Raw genomic sequence first — 21,207 nt, forward strand, 5'->3', positions numbered from 1 at the left:
TTAAAGTGGCTGCTCTGATGGTTATAAAGGAGAACACCTGTCTGCTGCAGGTTAGAGGCTTTATAACTGGGTCACTTTAAGAGTAAGGTTTGAGTTTATGTTCAGTGTTTCATGTTTCTGATGGTGAACAAACAGGGTGAGAGAGGGAGAGAGAAGGAGAGAGAAAGAGGGGGGTGTGGCTGTAAAGAGGGAGGGTGTTCGGCCCGCGGTTTGACGTCAGCAGTCCTCTGTTTTCACACATGAGATCGGTGATCGGTCTGTCCGCCTCCTGAAGCCCGCACAGGCACACAAGACGTCCGGCGCTCGCTGTTGTTTTTATTCTCACCCCCGGGTTTATTCTGAGGGCTTTAGTTCCTGCAGTCTTTCATGTGGGCTCCGGATCCGAGGAAGCGTCACCACAGCGGCTGATTCACACTTTTCTCCTTCCATATATTTATTTTTCCTTATTTGTGGCTCCTGTGTCGCTCTCTCGGTTCGGTGGATCTGCGGCTCCAGATGCAAGGAGGCGTGATGGAGAAAATGTCCCGACATCCCGTCCCCATGAACCCGAGTTTTCTCCCCCAGTCCACGCACGGAGTCCTGAAGTCTCTGCTGGAGAACCCGATGAAGCTGCCGCTGCACCATGAAGGTGAAGTTACACTGTGGCTGTGGCGCAGTTTTTCCTGTCTCACTTTACGAGTTCATTGCTGCAGGTTCATTTTTTTATGACGTGACAGTGTTCATTAGATGTGATTAGTCGAGGAATGTGAGCCACGCAGCCTCAGAGCCGTTTCTGTGCACCTTCAACAGGTCAGGACGCCTCACATTAAACCTGTTGTGGAGGCTGAAGTGACAGCTCACCTGTTGACATGTGGCTCCGACTCAGGCTGAACGTTTGTACACCAGGAAAGACGTTTACATCCTGATAATTAAATCGACAAGACATATCACATATGAAATGGGAAATCAAATGACTCAGTGTATACATTACAGCCACTAATCTAATAGCTTTGCAGGTAACATTCACATTATAATATGAATATTTTAATGTTTAATGTCGGTTAAATGTGCAGACACTGCAGAGCTGCAGGACTCTTAACAATGCGTTTCCCCCCCTCCTGCTAAACCCCTCCCTCCTAAGACTCTCTTCTTGGAAGCAGGTCAAAATTCTGAGTTAGAAAAAAAACATTTTACTTTTTACACTTTACTTAAAAATCTATTTATTGTTTAGCTCTTAAATGTTTAAAATCTCTCTACTTTTTTAAATTCATTCAATTCTTGGTCTAAATCAGCGGTTCTCAACAGGTGGGTTGGGACCCAAAAGTGGGTCGTGGAGCTGTTTTAAGTGGGTCACAAATGTGTGCCTGGAAAAAAGTGTCAAAAGTCTAAGAAGGGGTTCTGTTTCTTTGGATGAATCTGATTGGTTTAGAGTCGTCCCAAATTTGAGTCATGATTACATTTTTCATAGAGGTGTTGGTAGAGGGTCCTGAGGCTGGACCAGTTGAGAACCACAGGACTGAATCGTCCTTTGAAACCATCTTGTGTGTCGTCATTCAACGTAAACTCCTCAAACGTCCCAAAGAGAAGAAGGCTTTAGTGTTGTCACAAACAGTTCAAACTCTCTCAAAAACAATGTAATCAGTGTTTTTAGTTTGAAGTTGAGGTTTTAAATGTGGTTTGAACTCAGTTCAAGGTTTAAAAAAATCATCTGACACTGGTTCCAAACCCCTTAAATCAAAATAGTGTTGACATGTGACCTCCTTTTAACAAGAGAAAAACAGTTTTTAATATCTCTAGCTGTTTTAATTGAAAGACTTGGAGGGTAAATAGGCGAAAATCACCACAATTTATCAAAAAAGGAAAGTCAAATTTAATTGAAATGTGTTAAATGTGGATCTTCTGTATTATAAAATGTTTGTATTCCTTTATTATCTCTTTAGTTTGGACTTTCTCTGCCCTCCTAACATGTCTACATCCCCTGTTCTGTAACCACTGCTCTGCACTTAGTCAGAACAAAACTCAGCTAATCTAAAGGTGTTCAAAAATTCAGCTTCCTCAAGTGTTTGAGCCTCTAATGTTATAAAGCCATCGTCTGAAATTAGAAATCAGAAATGAGAAACTTTATTAACATGTTTTGTGTTCAACTTTTATTTTGTTAAAACTGTTTTAGGTCATTCTGAACCTGAATGTACGAGCAGGAATCTGTCTTGTAAGCATTGTTGGCTGTCACAAAAACATTTCTATCCCGGCTCTTATTGACTCCTGTGAGAGCGATCCATCTGTACATGTCGAGGTCAGGTGTCAAAGAGCTGATAAAGCTCCAGAGATGTCGTCAAGGACACAAAAAAGTAAATAAAACAGCCAGGAAAGTCCTGTTGTGATCAGAGAAATTAGCAAATCTGTATTTGTCTTTGTAAATCTCAGGTCACACCTTTGTTGAGTAATTCTTTGTCTTTGTGGACTTGTTTACAGTTTTGTGTCGGAGCGCTTAATGCCACTAAACCAAAATCTGGACTTGCTTAGTCACGGGGTTTCGAGGTTAAAAATAGTCCCCTGAACACTCCCTTCTGACTTCACACGGAGTTTCCTTTTCATTTCAAGTGTTTCATCGTACAATATCTGGGGTTAGGCTGGTGTCAACATTTTTTTAAACCGGTTTGTTATCAAACCAAAACCAGACTGTATTACCAGTTTTTACCACCAGGTGTCACCGGGCATAACTCTGCTGCCTCTCTGGAGGCCAGGTCAGACAATAGCTAACATTAGCATTCATCTTAGTTCAAATTACCATTAGCTAGGCAAACTGAGCGCTAGTGTAACAGTTTTATATTGTTAAAAGTAGGATTGTCACGATACTTGAGTTTTAAACTTTGAAAAGACTGAACTATAAATAAAAGAATATCGATACCTCTCTTTCTAACATGGAAACAAAAATAGATAGAAGTCCCAATATTTGGTAATTTCTTGTTTTTATTAACAAAAATTGCAGGAAAACAAACATTTTTGTACAATTTAGACCCTAGATCTTAGTATTCAGTGTTTCCCCTACCATTATATTGGGGGGGCGGCCCTTTCAACTTTTAACAAAGGCGCTGTTGATGTCACTGGTGCTTTTTTCCAAATATATGATATTCCCAGTACTTACATTTTTTAAGAAATTCTCCAAAAAACGTTTGCCAATTCAGTGTGCTAATGTCCTGAAGAGTTCATGTTTTAGGGATTATACTGACCGAGTTATTCCCTCTGCTTTCCTCTAGGTTTCAGCAAGGAGCAGGAGAAGGAGAAGAACCTGGATGAGGAACGTAGCGCCCCCCAGTCAGCCTTCCTGGGTCCCACGCTTTGGGACAAAACGCTGACCTACGATGGAGACACCTTCCAGCTGGAGTACATGGACCTGGAAGAGTTCCTGTCCGAAAACGGCATCCCCTCCAGTCCCTCCCAGCACCACCACAACCAGCATCAACCACACGCTCCATCACGCCACCCAACAAACATTCCCCAATCCAAGCCGGTGCCATCAGTGATGGACCTCAGCAACCATGCCTCCACCTCTGTACACACGAGCATCATCTCTCCGAACTGCCTGCACAGCAGCCCGGCAAGAGCAGGTAACACAAAGTCCAGTTTGAGCTCATTCACTACCAGCTGACTTTATTCTTAAAAGGTCAACTTCACCTGTTTTCCTATATATCTGATTCTGTTGTAGGAAAGAGTTGCTTCTTGATTTGCCTTCTTTTAGCCATTTAAAGCTTCAAGTTTTTAAACGAAAAGATCCATGCAAATATTAGAACCATACAGTAAGCTGTTTGCAGTTTCAAGAGAACTAAAAGTTAGCTCAGAAGAGCCTCGAAATTAGCTTGGGTTTTTGGTTTATGATGTGGGTAAATCAGAGTATCATCGGCATATCGGTGAAATTTGTTTTTAATGGTGAAATCAGTGGACCAAGAACAGATCATCGTGGAACCCAAGAGATAAATTGAGGTGCATTTCCCTTAATTTAATAAATAAATGTCAGTAAACCCGTTTAGAATTAATGACAACTGTATCTTCAATCAGAATTATGTTATTTACTGTGAAAAGTAGATTGGGCTCCCAAAAAAGGACAAAACTTTTACACAGAAATAATGTTGACTGAGGTGTATTAAAACATTTGGTCTAAAAGATATCAAGGAGTTGTAAAAAATAAAACATTATAGTTTCCCACAAAAAGCTTGCATGCTTTTCTGAAATATTAGAATACCTAGTCATAATAAGAAAACTACCAGAAAGCTGCATTTTTCTAGTATTTTTCAGCAAATTGTCCAATCAACAAATTCATGGATTGACAGATCGTTTTAGCTGTGGTTTGAGAGATTGTTGAGCGCTTTCTTGAACACAAAAGAAATGTTAACTAAATAGAAATGTCCCACAAAAAGCTTGCATGCTTTTCTGTTACCATCTCTCACTCCTCAGTAAAAACGGCTACCAGAGCGTGAGTTTGAGCAGAAAGATTTCCTCTCGGCTTCGTTCTCTGAAAACAATAAGAGGAGCCATTCATCTGGTTCATGATGAGTTGTAGCTGCAGTAGGAGGACGAGTCTGTCAGCGTCTTTGTCCCCTTGTGTGATTAGCAGTGATGGCTGAGCAGAGAAAACAGGCTGCATTCAGGCAGGCAGGAGACGTTCAGGGCTGCTGGGGAAGTGGTTTTTGTTTGGAAAAGTCAATCAACAGGGTGTAAAAAAAAATGAAACATGACAAACAGTTTGAAGTTACAGAATGACTCCAGTAGTTTTGAACCCAATGTATTGTCCATGTTTGGACAAAAAAAGGCTTATCAGTTAAACATGGAAAATATAAAAAGTTAAGGCACTTTTAAAAGCCTTAGATAATCAGATTTAGGTATGGACACGATGCTAAAGTTTTGAACTTTGATACAATTTTAGTAAAAATCAATTATTAATACCTGTTTGGATACCACAGCAACAAAAGTAGAAGTCCAGGTCATCCGATTTTCAGTGATTCCTTGTCTTCAAAAATTGCAGCTGAACTCGTGCACACGGTCTCCTGCACAATTTAGACCGTGTTCTCTCTCTTTCTCTCCAACAGTATTTGGTTAACAATACCATCAATAATCAATAAAACAGAGATGGTATCTTTTGAAAACACTTGAAAAATATCAAAGCATCAAACAGTTTGACAACCTTACAAAAAGGACCTGAACCAGGTCAAAGTACCCCCCCTCAGAGCCCCCCAAAGTTTAAGCCATCCATACTATTTAGACAGTGTGTGGGAGTCGTCTTGCAATTTTTGATGGGATCAAATCAAGATGTTTTTTTGTGGGGGGGGGGGGGGGGGGGCAGTAGCTCACTCCGATTCAAGTCTGGAAATGTGTCTGATGCCAGGTCACTTCCTGAGCACTGTCGAGGTGCACTTGAGCAAGGTACCTAAACCCCCAACGGCTCTTTCATGTGCAGCCCCCTCACTCTGACATCTCTCTATTAGTTCATGTCTATAGCATCATATGTGTAAAAGTAATTTCCCCTCTTAAAGCTTCGGTACTTTAAGATGCTGTTTAATTATTTTAATATCCTTGTAATGTTTTGAAACACCAAAAGTACGACAGTCTTACCACGGTGTACTGAAAACTATCAAGTACCAAAAGCAGTCTGTTCAAAGTATTAAAAAGAGAGTTCCTGTTTTAAGTGGGTTTAAATATTTGTAATAAACAAACTTATAATCCGTAAATATAAAAATAAATTAACAATGTGATCATTAGCTTGTGGTGGCTACTTTTAGCTAGCACTCTCAGTGTTAAGCATGACTTTATGGTATCATGCTGTCATCACACTGTTTTCATCACGTCACATGAATGTGGTTAAAGCACAAGGAAACAAGAAGTTAACCAACTGCAGCTCAGCAGCAATTTAAGAAGATTTTATTTCCTACTTCAACAACATTTCAACATTTCAACTCTTGGAAACAAAACACTCCTACCTCTAGAAGTTTACTTGAACATGTTGTTGTCACTTTGTGTTTGATTAGAAAGTATTTCTTATTTAGTGTAGAAAAAGTTCTTATACTGCAGCGTGAGGCTCAACAACTTTGATTATTCAAACAGTATGACTCATTTATTCCAGGAAAAAATGGTATGGGAACTTAAAGGAGCAGTATGTAATTCTGCCCCCTCGTGTTTAAAATGGGTACTGCAGTCTAAATTCTAAACATCATAGAGAGCTGTCCCCCCCCCCCTCACTCAGGTCACCATGTGGTGGACTCTGTTTATCCAGCTCTGCATGGGTCTGTAAACCTTAACCATAAACACAGACAAACTTATTTAACATTTCAACATTGCATGTTCAAGCTTTTGTTTACGATCTGTGTTGTCAGTCAGAGAAAACACCATGCAGACAACAGAGTTCAAAGTGTGTGTGTGTGTGTGTGTGTGTGTGTGTGTGTGTGTGTGTGTGTGTGTGTGTGTGTGTGTGTGTGTGTGTGTGTGTCCCTTCATGACATCAGTGCTGTAGGAACATAGTGTTCCCTACAGAAGTAGGCCAGTGGGCGGCAACACTCTTTTCCACACACACATGAAGTTTCAACTCTGTTTATATTTACATCGGCTAATAATGTCACACACACACACACACACACACACACACACACACACACACACACACACACACAACTGTGTGGGTCACTCTGGTTTATGTTACGAGGGCGACAGCTTGAATCAGCTGCAGAAGTTGTGTTTCTAAAATCCTCTCTTAAAGAAGTTTGAGATGATTTCTAACCAGATGTTGGAGAGGTGTGAAAATATGAACTGAGATTAAAGGTTTGGTCGTTTCTGCACAGCGCTGAGTTGTAGTGTTCAGTGCTGCAGTAATCTGCTGCTCTCATGTCTAAATATAGCAAATTAATCTGAGGCATAATCTGGCATATTTGCATTCCCACATGGCCGTGTGACAGAGCTGCAGATAAGGAGATGGGAACAGCAGGGGTTACCAAGTGTTCAGGAGATAATGAAAAACAAACTGACAGGCGGAGAGGAGGAGGAGAAGCACAAACATCCTCATCCTGCTCCTGAGGTGGAGTCTCCGACACAACCTCAAACATTTCCTCCGTCTGTCCAAACTTTAAAATCACTGCTGAACTGCACGAACCTGTAACTTTTCTGAAACTCTGAGTGGGATTTTATATTTCACAAATTCAACAAAAAAGGTTCAGAGAAAGTCGAACTAAGTGTTGTTTTTAGTTTCTTTATTTTCTTACCAGCTCATGATCTGCAGATTTCCAACCTGATGTCTGGTCTGTGGCGGCTGTGGATCAGTTGGTACAGTCGGTCATCTCTGGAAGGTCGGGGGTTCGATCCCCAGCTCCTGCAGCCACTCGTCAGATGTGTCCTTTGGCAAGACATTTAACCCAAATTGCTCAGCATTAGAAGTAACAGATGGGTGACGTCACTCAGGCTTCATAGTTTTTTTTAGTTTTAGTTTTTTATTTTATTATTGTGTCATCCATCCATATGCCCAGCCTACATGTTCTTACATGACTCCATAAATTAAAAAGGTTCCCGGATCAGAGTGCTCTAGGTAAACTATATTCATTCTCAAGAAACAAAAAGAGAAAGCAAGAAGTCAAACTAATCAAACAGAATATCCTGTCTTCTTCTCCAAGCTTTTCAAACTAAAGTTTAAACACATCAAACTGAAACAGCCATTCCAGTTTCTGCACATCTGATTTTACTTCATGAAATAATAATTCTCTTAAATCATCAGATTTTGTACAATGCAAAAGAAAATGGGACTCCAACTCACACATCTCACAGTCTGTTTTCTACTGGAAGACTTTTGAATGGACCGACTTCAGAGGGAGAATAGCAGATCTGAACTGTGTGAACGAGGATCTTTGGCTTCTAGATAAACGACACGTTACAAATAACTCAGGCATGAAATGATTTTTGATCTGTACATATGTCCTTAGTTTTCATATTTACAGTGTTGTGCCGAAACGACTAAACCAGCGATGTGACCAGGCAGACATGTCTGTTCTTTCAGTTCAGTGAACATCTTCTGTAGTTTAAAATGAAAACATGTCCCTCTGTGAGGCAGCAGAGCAGCAATAAATAAACTCAAGAAAACGTAAGAATAGTACACAGTTCATGTTTATGAAGTGAGATGCACGCTGAGCTCTGTGGGAAACATCAGGAACTACGAGTGAGCGACTCACACAAAAGAAATGTAGTCATGTTACACACACACACACACACACACACACACACACACACACACACACACACACACACACACACACACAGGCACGTGTCTGGCTGTCTGTCAGTGACAGTCTTTAAAAGTTCAGCACCAAAGTCTAGACCAGCAAACATGTCCTCGCTTCAGGGTCTTAAATCTTTCTGGTCCTCGCAAAAATGAAATCACACACACACACACACACCTGCTCCTGACCTCTGCAGGAGCAGCTGGAGAGGAAAAACAAATATTCACTTCCAAGAACTGTTGCTGAGGTTCATAGAGGAGGGAGGAGGAGGAGCGGTGGGGGGGAGGGAGCAAAGGGCGGGGGGGGGGGGGGGGGGGGGTGAGGAGCGTTAGATTCATTCACCTGAGCCTCAGATATAGGAAAATAAAAATGTTTATGTTGGTTGTTTCTCTTATAAGACATGTGGGGATCGAACCTCCGACCTTCCATTTTGAGACATGACCGACTCTACCAACCGAGCCACAGCCACCTCAGGGGCCTAGTGGTTAGTGCGCACGCCCCATGTACGGAGGCTATAATCCTCCCAGCGGGACGCCTGGGCTTGAATCCGCCCTGTGGCTCCTTTGTGGCAAAAATGACTGAACTTTTATTTTCCGTACACGTCCCCGTCGGGCGCTAACGACAGCTTTCCCTCGGAGCTCCTGAGCTCTCATGTCTCGTAGTTCCCTCGGAATCGTTGGTGAACGACCGGCCTGAACGCCCCCCTCTCCCCCTCCCCTCCCCCCTACCAAAATTGATTATTTAATGTTTTATCTCTAAGAGTAATTTCCATTTGCCACAGTTTCTCTTTTTGTGTGTTTTTGGCACCAACAGGCCTCCATACAAAGTCCCTCTCCTTAAACAGCTTCAGCCGCTCCTTTATTAGGATTATTTCCTGAGAGACACTCAATAAAAGCAGCTCATTAACACTCCATAAAACACAAACTTCCTCCTCTTTAGTGAATAAGCTCTATTTCTGTTTTATAGTGTTTTTCCGCGTGTGAGTAATTTGACTGTTTTTTGTTTCGCTGATTAAGACGCCCACAGATTGTGTTACATAAGTCTGACTGTCCGGAGAGCTGACGGTTAAAAACTGCAGAAAAACAAGACACACAGTGAGATCTTATTCCAGTTTGTTTTTTAATATTCTTTAAGTCGTTACGACTCAAATAAAAAGCAGAAAAAGGGAAATAAAAGTGATCTGAACATCGTATTTCTAAAAGTCGTCCCTGCTCGACAGACGATTAATCACTAGCTTCTCTTTTAAAGACAGATTCATGTTTTTATGGACATATTTATTAATTTGATTTGACTTCATGAAGATGTTCCTGTGACTCGTATATTGACTCATCGTATATTGACTCATCGTATATTGACTCATCGTATATGGACTCATCGTATATTGACTCATCGTATATTGACTCATCGTATATGGACTCATCGTATATTGACTCATCGTATATGGACTCATCGTATATGGACTCATCGTATATGGACTCATCGTATATGGACTCATCGTATATCGACTCATCGTATATCGACTCATCGTATATGGACTCATCGTATATGGACTCATCGTATATGGACTCATCGTATATGGACTCATCGTATATCGACTCATCGTATATGGACTCATCGTATATCGACTCATCGTATATGGACTCATCGTATATGGACTCATCGTATATTGACTCATCGTATATTGACTCATCGTATATCGACTCATCGTATATCGACTCATCGTATATCGACTCATCGTATATTCACTCATCGTATATCGACTCATCGTATATCGACTCATCGTATATGGACTCATCGTATATGGACTCATCGTATATTGTCTCATCGTATATTGACTCATCGTATATCGACTCATCGTATATCGACTCATCGTATATCGACTCATCGTATATCGACTCATCGTATATCGACTCATCGTATATTGACTCATCGTATATTCACTCATCGTATATTGACTCATCGTATATGGACTCATCGTATATTGACTCATCGTATATTCACTCATCGTATATTGACTCATCGTATATGGACTCATCGTATATTGACTCATCGTATATCGACTCATCGTATATCGACTCATCGTATATTGACTCATCGTATATGGACTCATCGTATATTGACTCATCGTATATTGACTCATCGTATATTGACTCATCGTATATGGACTCATCGTATATTGACTCATCGTATATCGACTCATCGTATATCGACTCATCGTATATTGACTCATCGTATATTGACTCATCGTATATTGACTCATCGTATATTCACTCATCGTATATTGACTCATCGTATATGGACTCATCGTATATTGACTCATCGTATATCGACTCATCGTATATCGACTCATCGTATATCGACTCATCGTATATTGACTCATCGTATATTGACTCATCGTATATTCACTCATCGTATATTGACTCATCGTATATGGACTCATCGTATATTGACTCATCGTATATGGACTCATCGTATATCGACTCATCGTATATCGACTCATCGTATATCGACTCATCGTATATGGACTCATCGTATATTGACTCATCGTATATTGACTCATCGTATATTGACTCATCGTATATGGACTCATCGTATATCGACTCATCGTATATCGACTCATCGTATATCGACTCATCGTATATTGACTCATCGTATATTGACTCATCGTATATTGACTCATCGTATATTGACTCATCGTATATTGACTCATCGTATATGGACTCATCGTATATCGACTCATCGTATATCGACTCATCGTATATCGACTCATCGTATATCGACTCATCGTATATCGACTCATCGTATATCGACTCATCACACCTCAGAGGACACAGAACCTGTTCACAGTCAGTCCTGAACACCGTCATTTAAACGTCAAACAGAAAACAGCTTTTATTTGTGTTTAAATTCTTCCTGATTGTCTCACACTCCTCACTGTCACACACACACACACACACACACACACACACACACACACACACACACAGTTTGATGGTGGTGCTTTGGGTAACACTGTAGGTCTGCTGCCCTCTGGTGGCTGCAGCTTGTCACTGCAGCCTCAGGAACTCTGCCTAAATAGAGGTTTAAGAATCAGACGTTAAACATGTAAATACTTTTGTTTTAAAGGTCCAATCAGTGAGCTGTGTAAAGAGTGAGATGATAAAGGTATCTTACTCTCTGATCATTAAGGAAACATGCTATGTTGAAGTGCTGGCTTCTCTGACATCGACTCAAGAGAGGAGGGGGGAGGGGGAAACAGCTCTCTACAATGTTTTGAATTTAGACTACAGTACCCATTTAAAACACTAGGGGTCAGAGTTACATACTGCTCCTTAAATATCAGGAAGATAACATTGACATTTTAGATTTTCTTCAACTTTGTCTTGCTCCAGCTTCAACAAAACTTCACTGAGTCAAACTACAGATTTAAATGTTATCTTATAGAGAGCGTTTTAAAAAGTTTTAACTTTGATCAAACTTTTTCTATTCATGGAGAAGTTATGTGACACTAACTCTTCCCCTCTTCATCCTCTCAGGCCTCCCAAGCTCCAGAAACACTCCCAGCCCCATCGACCCAGACTCCATCCACGTCCCCGTCGGGTACGAGCCCGACCCCGCCGACCTGGCTCTGTCCAGCGTGCCGGGTCAGGAGATGTTCGATCCGCGAAAACACAAGTTCTCTGACGAGGAGCTGAAACCACAACCGATGATCAAGAAAGCTCGCAAAGTGTTCATCCCCGAGGACCTGAAGGTAAGTTGGAGCTGGTTCGGACTCCCCTGTCTTTTTTAAAACGATCTGACGAATCTGTGTTATTTAGATCAATCATCGATTGCTCAAGTTTCTGTTTGTCTGGATTTTTGTGAAAAATAATTTTCTCTCCGTTATCTTTGTCTGTCTTTGAAGTATTTCCTCCGTTTTTCACGTCCCCTCTCTCCTCTCTTGTGTCCTTTGAGCAGGATGACAAATACTGGGCCAGGCGCAGGAAGAACAACGTGGCCGCAAAGCGTTCTCGGGACGCGCGGCGGCTCAAAGAGAACCAGATCGCCATCCGAGCCGGCTTCCTGGAGAAGGAGAACTCGGCTATGAGGCAAGAGGTGGCCGAGCTGAGGAAAGAGCTCGGACGCAGCAAGAACATCCTGGCCAAGTACGAGGCACGGCACGGACCGCTGTGAGGACACACACACACTTAAATCCTCCACACACACACACACACACACACACACACACACACACACACACACACTCTCTCCTCTCACATGGCTCCTCTCACGGCAGGCTAAGAGTAAAGATGCAGAAATACTCTTATTTTTACTGGACCAAACCGTTCATTTATTCCATTATCACATCATTCAGGAGTTCTTCTGTATTTTTCTTGTCAACAAAACAAAACAAAAAAGAGCAAGAAGTTTAGAGGGGACTACTTTCAGCGGTGGATGAATCCACATCTGTTGCTGTTCTGTAGGGTTTCTAGCTCCCCTAGTGGTACTTTGGAGAACTGTCATAAGCAGTGGAAGGTTGTTTTTTTTACTGCTGATTTGATTCACATCAATCCTGCATAACTCCACTTTAACATGTTTACCAAAAATGTAGATTTAAGTCTGATGAACCACATTTTACTCTCAGTTTTTCCTGACTGAAAAGCAGACGTTTAATTCTTTAAAGTGTCAAACAGAAGATTCAGTTCAGTTCCAGTTTACGATCGTTTTAGATATTCTACAATTCACTTATCAGACTCTTTTCTCCAAAGCGACGTACATCAGAGAGTAAGAACAACACAAGCAAGGATCTAGAAAAAAGGGAACAATGTGAGTAAGAGCAAACGATCAGCTTTGAGTCTGATTGGACACACAGGTGCTGACAGGAAGTGACCAGAGGCAAAGCACAACATTGAGGGCAGTTCTTGAGAGCTCTAATCAGTATAGAAACCATCTTATAAGTCATCGTTATCAAACAAAAACCATCGTCATTACCATCATCATCATCAATAATATGGAGACCATCATCATTAAGTTAGTAGGTATTCATGAAAGAGCTGGGTCTTTAGCTTTTTCTTAAAGGTGCAGAGGGACTCTGCAGATCGAATGGAGTTTATTTGCGGTTGCTAAAATACAAAATTAAAAAATACGAAAATATGCTGCAGTACATCTGAAAACACAAAAAAGTGAGAGTCCTGACAACCCGCCAGTGATTTCTGCTTTCATTCCTGTGGCTTGGGTAGATAATCGAGGAAGGCGGCACTGACGAGGAAATGTTTTTATGTTAGTCATGAAAAAATCAGTTTAAGGAGAGTTTCAAACCTTCAAATCGACCGACAATGTCCGAGTCTGTGACGCTCTCAGAAGATACTGTACAGCTGATTTCATGAGGTTTGTTGATTTTGAAATTAAATGCAGAAAATCCCAAAACCTTTATCTTTTATTACACGATTTAAAAACAACACAGACTCATGTTTAATTTTTCAGTTTCTGCAGCCGATTAATATCCTCCTATTTGGTTCTTGTTGGAGTATAATCAACAAAAACCTCCTGCCGTGAGCTGAGCCCATTACTCAGGATTATTCTACACACACACACACACACACACACACACACACACACACACACACACACACACACACACACACACACACACACACACACACAGCTGGTAGGACGTCTCTCCAGCCCTGTGAATTCTCTCAGTTTTTGGAAAAAGACACTTTAAACCTACCGACTCCGCCCCCTCCTCTCATCCAGGTGTGCTCCCACAATGCACCTGTCTCTGTACATACCTGCCTTTCTCCTGATGACTTTACATGAATGTTCTCACCTGTTGGTCACTGGAGATCTGTTCTACTTCACGCCTTTTCAGAAGCGGTGTTTTTACAGATATTTATGGAGAAAGAAGAAGAAACGTAACACAGGACATCTTTACTTTAAGATCCACTCACTGGTTTTCATACAGAGCCCCAAAAATGCCAAATTGATTTTATAGAAACGCTGAAATTTGTTCTTTTGATACTCCCAAAAAAATGTGCCCGAGAAGCCTCAAAAAGTTTTTCCTATAGTGATTTTTTAAAAACGAAAACATCAGGGAGTGTGTTTCTAAATCCTGACAGGTTCTGTGTTTAAGAAAAGGAAAACCAAAGAGAGTTGGTCTTTGGCGTCCCTTGGTGGTCAAGGGGCTCTTTGCAGGCTCATGGACAGTTTACACGTTCTCACACGCCCTGCAAGAAGCTTCATCGTCTCTACAGGTGTGATGATCTGACGATAAACCAGCGATTAATATTCTTCTTTTTTTTTGGAGTCGGACGTGAGGTCAGTCTCACGTTTCCCTTCAGTTCGATATCTTCAGCATTTGGACCTCCATGTTCGTCCTCCGTTCTCTCTGTTCCTGCCTGTTCATCACGTCAGACTCTTTGTTTTTAAACTGTTTAGTGTAAAGTCTTTGCTTGATTACTTTGCTTGATTACCAAACCTGTCATGTGACATCACAGCTTATGCATCCTTCTTTTTGTGTGATTTTTTTTCCCCTCCAGTTTTCATTTGTCCCAACTTTCCTGAACGTCACATCCTCAGTCTGTGTGGAAAATCAGTTTCTCGAGCACTTTGTGTGTTTTGTTGATGACAAAGTGTTAATTTGTTTAATACTTTATTCCCATACACTGCGTCCCTGCAGGCTTAAAGTGAAAGTTAATTAAAGGAAGAATGTGTGACTTTTTGATCCAGTAGAGGTCGCCCTTGAGCTCCAGCATGAAACCAAAACAAACTTCGCTTTCACACAAAGCGAAGGAGTCAAGCACAATCGGCCGACAAACTGCATTGTTGTGTTAGCATGCTAATGTTAGCGCTCTTTAGTGAGCTCGTAGCTTCACATTGTTGTGTTAGCATGCTAATGTTAGCGCTCTTTAGTTAGCTCGTAGCTTCACATTTCATGTAAAGTGACACAGAATGAGCGTGATCTAAAAACTCTTACTAACATCCAAATAATCAGTGAGTATGTTCTTCTTCTTCTCTCTAGTTCTTGACTAAAACAGCTTTTATACACAAGGGGAGGAGCCGGCCGTCCCGTCCATGTAAACACGGCTCTGACAACAACACAGCCAGCGGGACTCGAGCTTCTCCCTCATTGTAGACAGTCAGGACTCAGAGACACATTTACACAGGAGAGACTTTATGATTTATTTATGTGGAACATGTCGCACATTCTTCCTTTAAAGCCGTTGATCCAGTTCAGGTCTTGGTCTCAGTTGGAAAGTGTTTTTATTTTATCTCCAAGTTTGTCGAAGGATGTTATTTTGTTTGAACAATCGATAACATTCTTTAAAAAGTGTAATGATTTTTTTTAAATACTCTAACAAGAAGAAAAACACTGTCAGCTTTAAAAACATGTTTTATAATCTCAGAGAGTGAAACTACTTTTACCTTTAAATTAACCTGAACAGGGTTTCTTTATTTGAACGACCTCCAGACTCGTCCCTCTCAGTGCAATAGATGCTTCTTCTCGACTTCACGGCATGGACTGTACTTTGCTGTTTCCTCTCTTGTCGTATTTTCCTAAGTGTAGCTCAGCGACAGTTGCGCCCCCCGGTGGCCGCCTGAGACATGAATGTATATTTGAAACGGTGCGTTGGGCGAGCGTTGTCGTCCTCTTTATTACCGACCAAAAGCGTATATAAAGGATATATTGATACATGAAAGGTTTTAATGTTTATACAGAGATATTCTTCTTGGTTTTGTACAGTCTGTTTTCCTACTTAGATATTTCCTGTGTATTTTAAGAAAGGGTTGCATAAATATAAGCAGTATATTAAATATATATTCATAAATATTTCCAAAACGGCGTGCCCGACCTGTCCGGGCGATGCATGGGCATTACAGTGTGTCCTGTTCCTCCCTGCGTAGTTGAAATACCTCAGACCCCTCCTCTTGACTTGTTTCCCCCCTCCCCCACACCCGTGCAGGTGCCTCATCAGCTGATCCAGCTCTTGGGTTGTTTGTGCTCCAGGTGTCCCGGCTCCGTGTAGACGCTTACCTTTGTGGCGTTTTCAGCCCAGACGAATGTATTCCCCGACCTGAAGCGCTTATTTTTATTTTGAACGTTTTCTTTTCTTTCGTTGGGTGTGAATTTCTCTTTCCTGCATCCTGTCGTCCACTTCTCTCTCTCTCTCTCTCTCTCTCTTTGCTCCCTCCGAGCAGTTTGAATCTGCTCAGAGAGATTTTTCCATGTTTGTCCTTGATTATGTTTCACATGATCAAAATGAGAATATAGATAAAAGTTTAAATCGTCTCCGTGTCTCTGATTTTTTTCTTCAGTCGTCCAGATTGTACTGTTGATGATTTGACAGAGAACTACCTGCTTTCTATTTGTATTACTCAAAATGGGTCTTGGTCAAAAGAACCGGTCTCTGTACCACTTTTTGAAGGTCTCGGATCGACAGCATTTTTACTCGGTCTTGTTTCGGCCTCAGACTGGGCGGACTCTGAATTCTAAATCAAGACCACCACTGATCACTGAACTTCAGTTCATTTGTAGTTTGATTTTTATCAGCCGCAACCTTCCCGGTTTATTATAGCCATTTCAACTATACAGTTGATAGGAATTTGTCTTGGTGTGCTCACATATATCACACAATGACATGAATGCACAGACATAAAGGTGTGTAAACAGGTTGTGTAACCACTCCAAAAGTGCGTTTGGAGTGACACGCCCCCTGCTCTCATGATGATGATTTTGTTTTGATGTTTATGGTCTCGATCTCGATCCCTAAATGTCTCGGTCTCGTTGCACTCTGGTCTCAGGTAGTGATGTCTCGACTAAAACACTAAACTCCAGTCTCCGTTTCAAATACGTGTGAATCTATTTTTGACGGAGCACGCTGCAGGCACCCAGGCAGAAAAGATCAAGCCGGATAGGAAGTGGGAAAAGGAAACGCACAGTGAATCCGGTGGTCCAGCGCACACAGACTACAGTATGAGTGCAAACAGAGAAGTGTGTAGGGAGTGGTTTGAGAAAGGCCCTGTCATTCCTCCTTTCTCCACTAGATGTCCTCAGAGTTCTTCTGTGTGTGTTATCAACATAACTCAACTTTATTCATGCAGAACCTAAAAAATGCAAAGTGCTTCTCAAAAGAACGACAGACAGGAAGTAACAACAGAAAATGAAAACAGGAAAGATGGTTATAAAATCATTAAAACATCAAATAAAAGTGAATAAAGGAGGAATCTTCGGTCGCTTCCTGAGAATAAAAAATACACATGTTGTTTAAAGTAGTAACAACCCCCCTCCCTTTCCTGATGTTAGCGTCATGGGTGGTTCCATTGAACTTAAAGGTCAGACCGGTAATGTCGGACTTTGTAAACACACACAAGAACCTGCAGAAAAATAAGGATGACATTCAACCCCAAAGCAACAATAGCTCGTTAACTTGTTGTTTTTCAGTCGGCTCCAAAAGCTGATTGGATCCAAGCAGAGGATGTGGATGTTAGCCAGGAGGCTAACCCTGTCACTACTGGTCCAATAAGCATGCACTATGATCACATGACATCTCAGCCTTTAAGGGGACCAGACGTAGGGAGAGGGTGCAGAGAGGCCCTGTGAGTCTCCAGTCCCTGTCATTACTCGTCTCTCCACTAGATGTCCTCAGAGTTCTGTTTGTGTTTAATCATAAACCTGATTCCTTTTGATCCTCTTCACCTGTCTCTTACTGAACCTCACCTGTGCTCTCGTCCTTCATTTAGCCTCCAGCTACAGGAACAGGCTGCTTCCTCTCCTCGCTGCATATCACTGCAGGTTCTCTTAATGTTTAAATCATTTTCTTTTATGAAGTCCATTTAAAAGAGATGCAGGGAGGTATCTGTAAAAGAAGTGGCCATGCTCTGCAACTTTTAGTGTTTGTGCAATGTCTTAAACTCTAAGCAAGTAAAAAATCTTCTTGCCTTTAAATGTGCAGTGGGTTAGGGTTAGAAAAGGGGCACCACTTCCTGTTACAGGAAGAAATGAACTTTAACTGTATACTGTAAGTTAATTAATTATTCAGTCAGTTTCATATCTGAGGTTATGAAACGTGGCTGCTAATATCGGCTACAAATGTTTGGCATATAATTATGATGAGAAATCAAAGTTTAACACAACTTATACTTGGTATAAGTACTTTATTTCTTTTTCAATAAGCATATTCATTTTTCCCTTTTCCACAATTTGAGTATTTCTCATTCTTAAATTCTCTTCTTATTGTATGTCCTAGAAGAGGACATGTTGTTTTTTTAGATTTGCAAGGTGCATTTATTCTTTAGTATTTTCAGCTATTTGATTGGAAAACAAACCGGAGTTTAGCGCAGGGCTGCAGCGTCGAACATGTCAAAGAAAGTTGAACGGCTGTGACGACTTCCTGAACTCAACACTGAAGTGAACCAGCACAAAACAGAACTTTGTCTTTTCATACTCAGAGCTCATGTTTGATGCTTACTTTAATACTTTGGTGAGATTTGAATGCAGAAAAGAAGTATTTTATCCTCGGCTTTGTTTAAACATGTAATCTCGAGGCCCGGCTCTGATTCACGGTCTGAACATGTGAGCGGAGTAAAGACACACACAAGGAGAAACAACGTGTCCCGCTGCAGATATCCGGACCGTCCGGGTTCACCCTTTAGCGTGCACGGCTCTTTTCATGCTTTCTGTTTCCCTCTTTAGCACCACTCTAAGTTGAAATTGTCATTATGTAATTCCATTTTCTCAAAGTGAAAGGGAGCAGATTAGGATGCTCTGATAATCCAAGCTGTGCAGACCGACACAGAATGACGACAGAGGAGGTTTTAGTGGTTTTAAAAAATGGCCCTGTTGGATGAAATATGCCACGACATTACGGAGATAAGTCCTAAAGCAGGAGGATGTGTTTTTTTATTTTGACTCTGCAAAGAGTTTAAATAAATGGGTTTGTTCATTTGAAGCAGAAAATAACTCTAAACGTTTACATAACCCCTGAAAGGGTTCATGTAGTTTTAAGGACTTCATGTTAAATCCTCAGGTTTATGATGTCCAGCTTCCATTTTCTAAAGGTCCTGACACACTAAGCAGACGGTTAAGAACTAGTGGACAACGAAGACCGCCTGTGGCGTCGGTTCATGACACCTTTTGTCTTGGCCAAAAAGTTGCACTAGAACACACCGCAAAGACTACAGCCAACGGCCAACCCGTCTACATAGAAACACTTTAAACAGAGTTTCTGAACATCTTACTAAACGGACCATTTATAGTGACCTAAAACGCTGTTTGTGTACTAAAGGTCAAAATGCACAGAAAAAGCTTCGTTTCGAGTAGCAAGTGGGAGGGGGGGTGACCTTTATTCCCTGTGATCGCTGCACGATCATAGACTGTCTGCACGCCACCTCTACCATCTCCGTGCTCTAATCAACCTGCTGCTGCATGTTTCCTGTTCTCCAGGATGTTCTTCTCCACTCTTTAGTTCACATTGAGATTCTGTTGAACTACACGGAGCATTGATACAAAGACACATATTCTCATTATAGAGTCCTATGGAGGACTCTGCTGCTTCGTCCACTACTTTCTCGTCGTTCTTTTTATATCACGTCTTACCTCAGGAGACCCCACCCCCCTCTTGTGAGGTGCATGTGTCTTTAGAAGGAGGACATACTGGCTGCTGCATTGTTGTCAGAGAAGCCAGCACTTCAACATAGCATGTTTCCTTAATGTCTGATCATATAGTAAGATACCTTTATCATCTCACTCACTACACATTGCACTGATTGATGCTTTTAACTTTAAATTAACTTCAACAGAATGTTGGAGTTTAATATACAGGTTTGAAGTTTTTAGTTGTAGTTTACAATTCTATTGTTTTAGTACTCCCAAAAGAAAATGTTGGTTTGAAAATATAACTCGCTCCAGACAAGTGGAATAAAGATTTTTTATTTAATGGTATTTTAACCTCTGAATGCTGAAACCATTGAACAGCAGGATGTAAAGCCAAAAAAACTTAAAATAATAACAAGAAAATATCCAATTAAAATCATTTAATGAATTATTAAATACACATTACTTCCCACATTTTTTAATCTTTCACAAGAATCCTAAAAAGTGTCCATTCTGCCACATACACTGTCATGAAGATTCATTGGCTGATCCATCAAATCAAACAGGTAATTATTGGAAACAGGTTTAATTGTCTGGAAACAAAAAGGCATGAACACTGCAGTCACCTGGATGGGGAGCAGTTATCGTATCATGCCTGGAGGTTCCTTTCTACGTCACAGACTAACAGAACAGTTTTCCTTTCCAGATTTTTGGTAAGTTCTTTAGTGTTGCGTGCTGCGCTGGCGAGCCAGTGTTTGGGCCACATGTGGGCATCAGATGAGCCGTCAGGTCTGAACATGACGAAAATCTCAGCCTGTTGACAACCTGAAGCTTACGTAACCCTCCCAACGGACAAAAAAAAAGCACAGGGCAAAAACAAATACATAATACTTGTCCTAATACTCTGCTGCAGTCACAATTTAATCCACAAACATGAAATATGGACGGGGGGGGGGGGGTAATTGTGCAATTCATATTATGGATGGGCAGCAGTCATTGGTGGGCTGCTCAGCTGGCTGGCTTCTTTTATGTAAGAGGATTTGTCCTGGTCCAGGCCTCAGTGGCACGAGTCCCCTAAAGACCCGGGTTGGATCATCTGTCCAATGGTGCCAGAGCCAATGGGCATTCGGGGGAAACCTGACGTGGGAGGCGAGAGTCTTTCGGTCGAGGAGGATTTTGTCGTTTTCAGGAAGGAAGTGAGATTAAGCCAGCCGAACAAATGTGCACAGTAACCACTGCATACAATTCCAGAATCAGCCACAGAAAGACGGTTAATCTGATCTGTACGCGACCATTCTTATATTAAAAAATATACAGAGTCATGGGATACTTCATATCATGGCAGGATCTGCTTCTTTGTTGGTGTACTTATTCGTTGTAATTTCATGAACACCAAATCATTCAGGT

General features: G+C 41.3%; 1 protein-coding gene across 2 annotated transcripts; it reads left to right on the top strand.

Annotated features, from left to right (window-relative positions):
• The first annotated feature begins 222 nt into the window (after window positions 1-222).
• On the top strand, window positions 223-16,497 carry hlfb (HLF transcription factor, PAR bZIP family member b). Of its 2 annotated transcripts, none has more exons than XM_020659313.3 (4): window positions 223-628; window positions 3,237-3,587; window positions 11,765-11,979; window positions 12,183-16,497. In XM_020659313.3, exons 1-4 carry the CDS (start codon window positions 496-498, stop codon window positions 12,399-12,401), a joined length of 918 nt encoding a protein of 305 aa, XP_020514969.1. In that variant the 5' UTR covers window positions 223-495; the 3' UTR covers window positions 12,402-16,497. The 2 variants fall into 2 exon arrangements, with proteins under 2 accessions (XP_020514969.1, XP_020514970.1); XM_020659314.3 differs by having other exon boundaries at window positions 226-628; window positions 12,186-16,497.
• The last annotated feature ends 4,710 nt before the right edge of the window (window positions 16,498-21,207 follow it).

The sequence above is a fragment of the Labrus bergylta genome, chromosome 21 (genome assembly GCF_963930695.1).
Source record: "Labrus bergylta chromosome 21, fLabBer1.1, whole genome shotgun sequence".
Classification (NCBI taxonomy): Eukaryota; Metazoa; Chordata; class Actinopteri; order Labriformes; family Labridae; genus Labrus; species Labrus bergylta.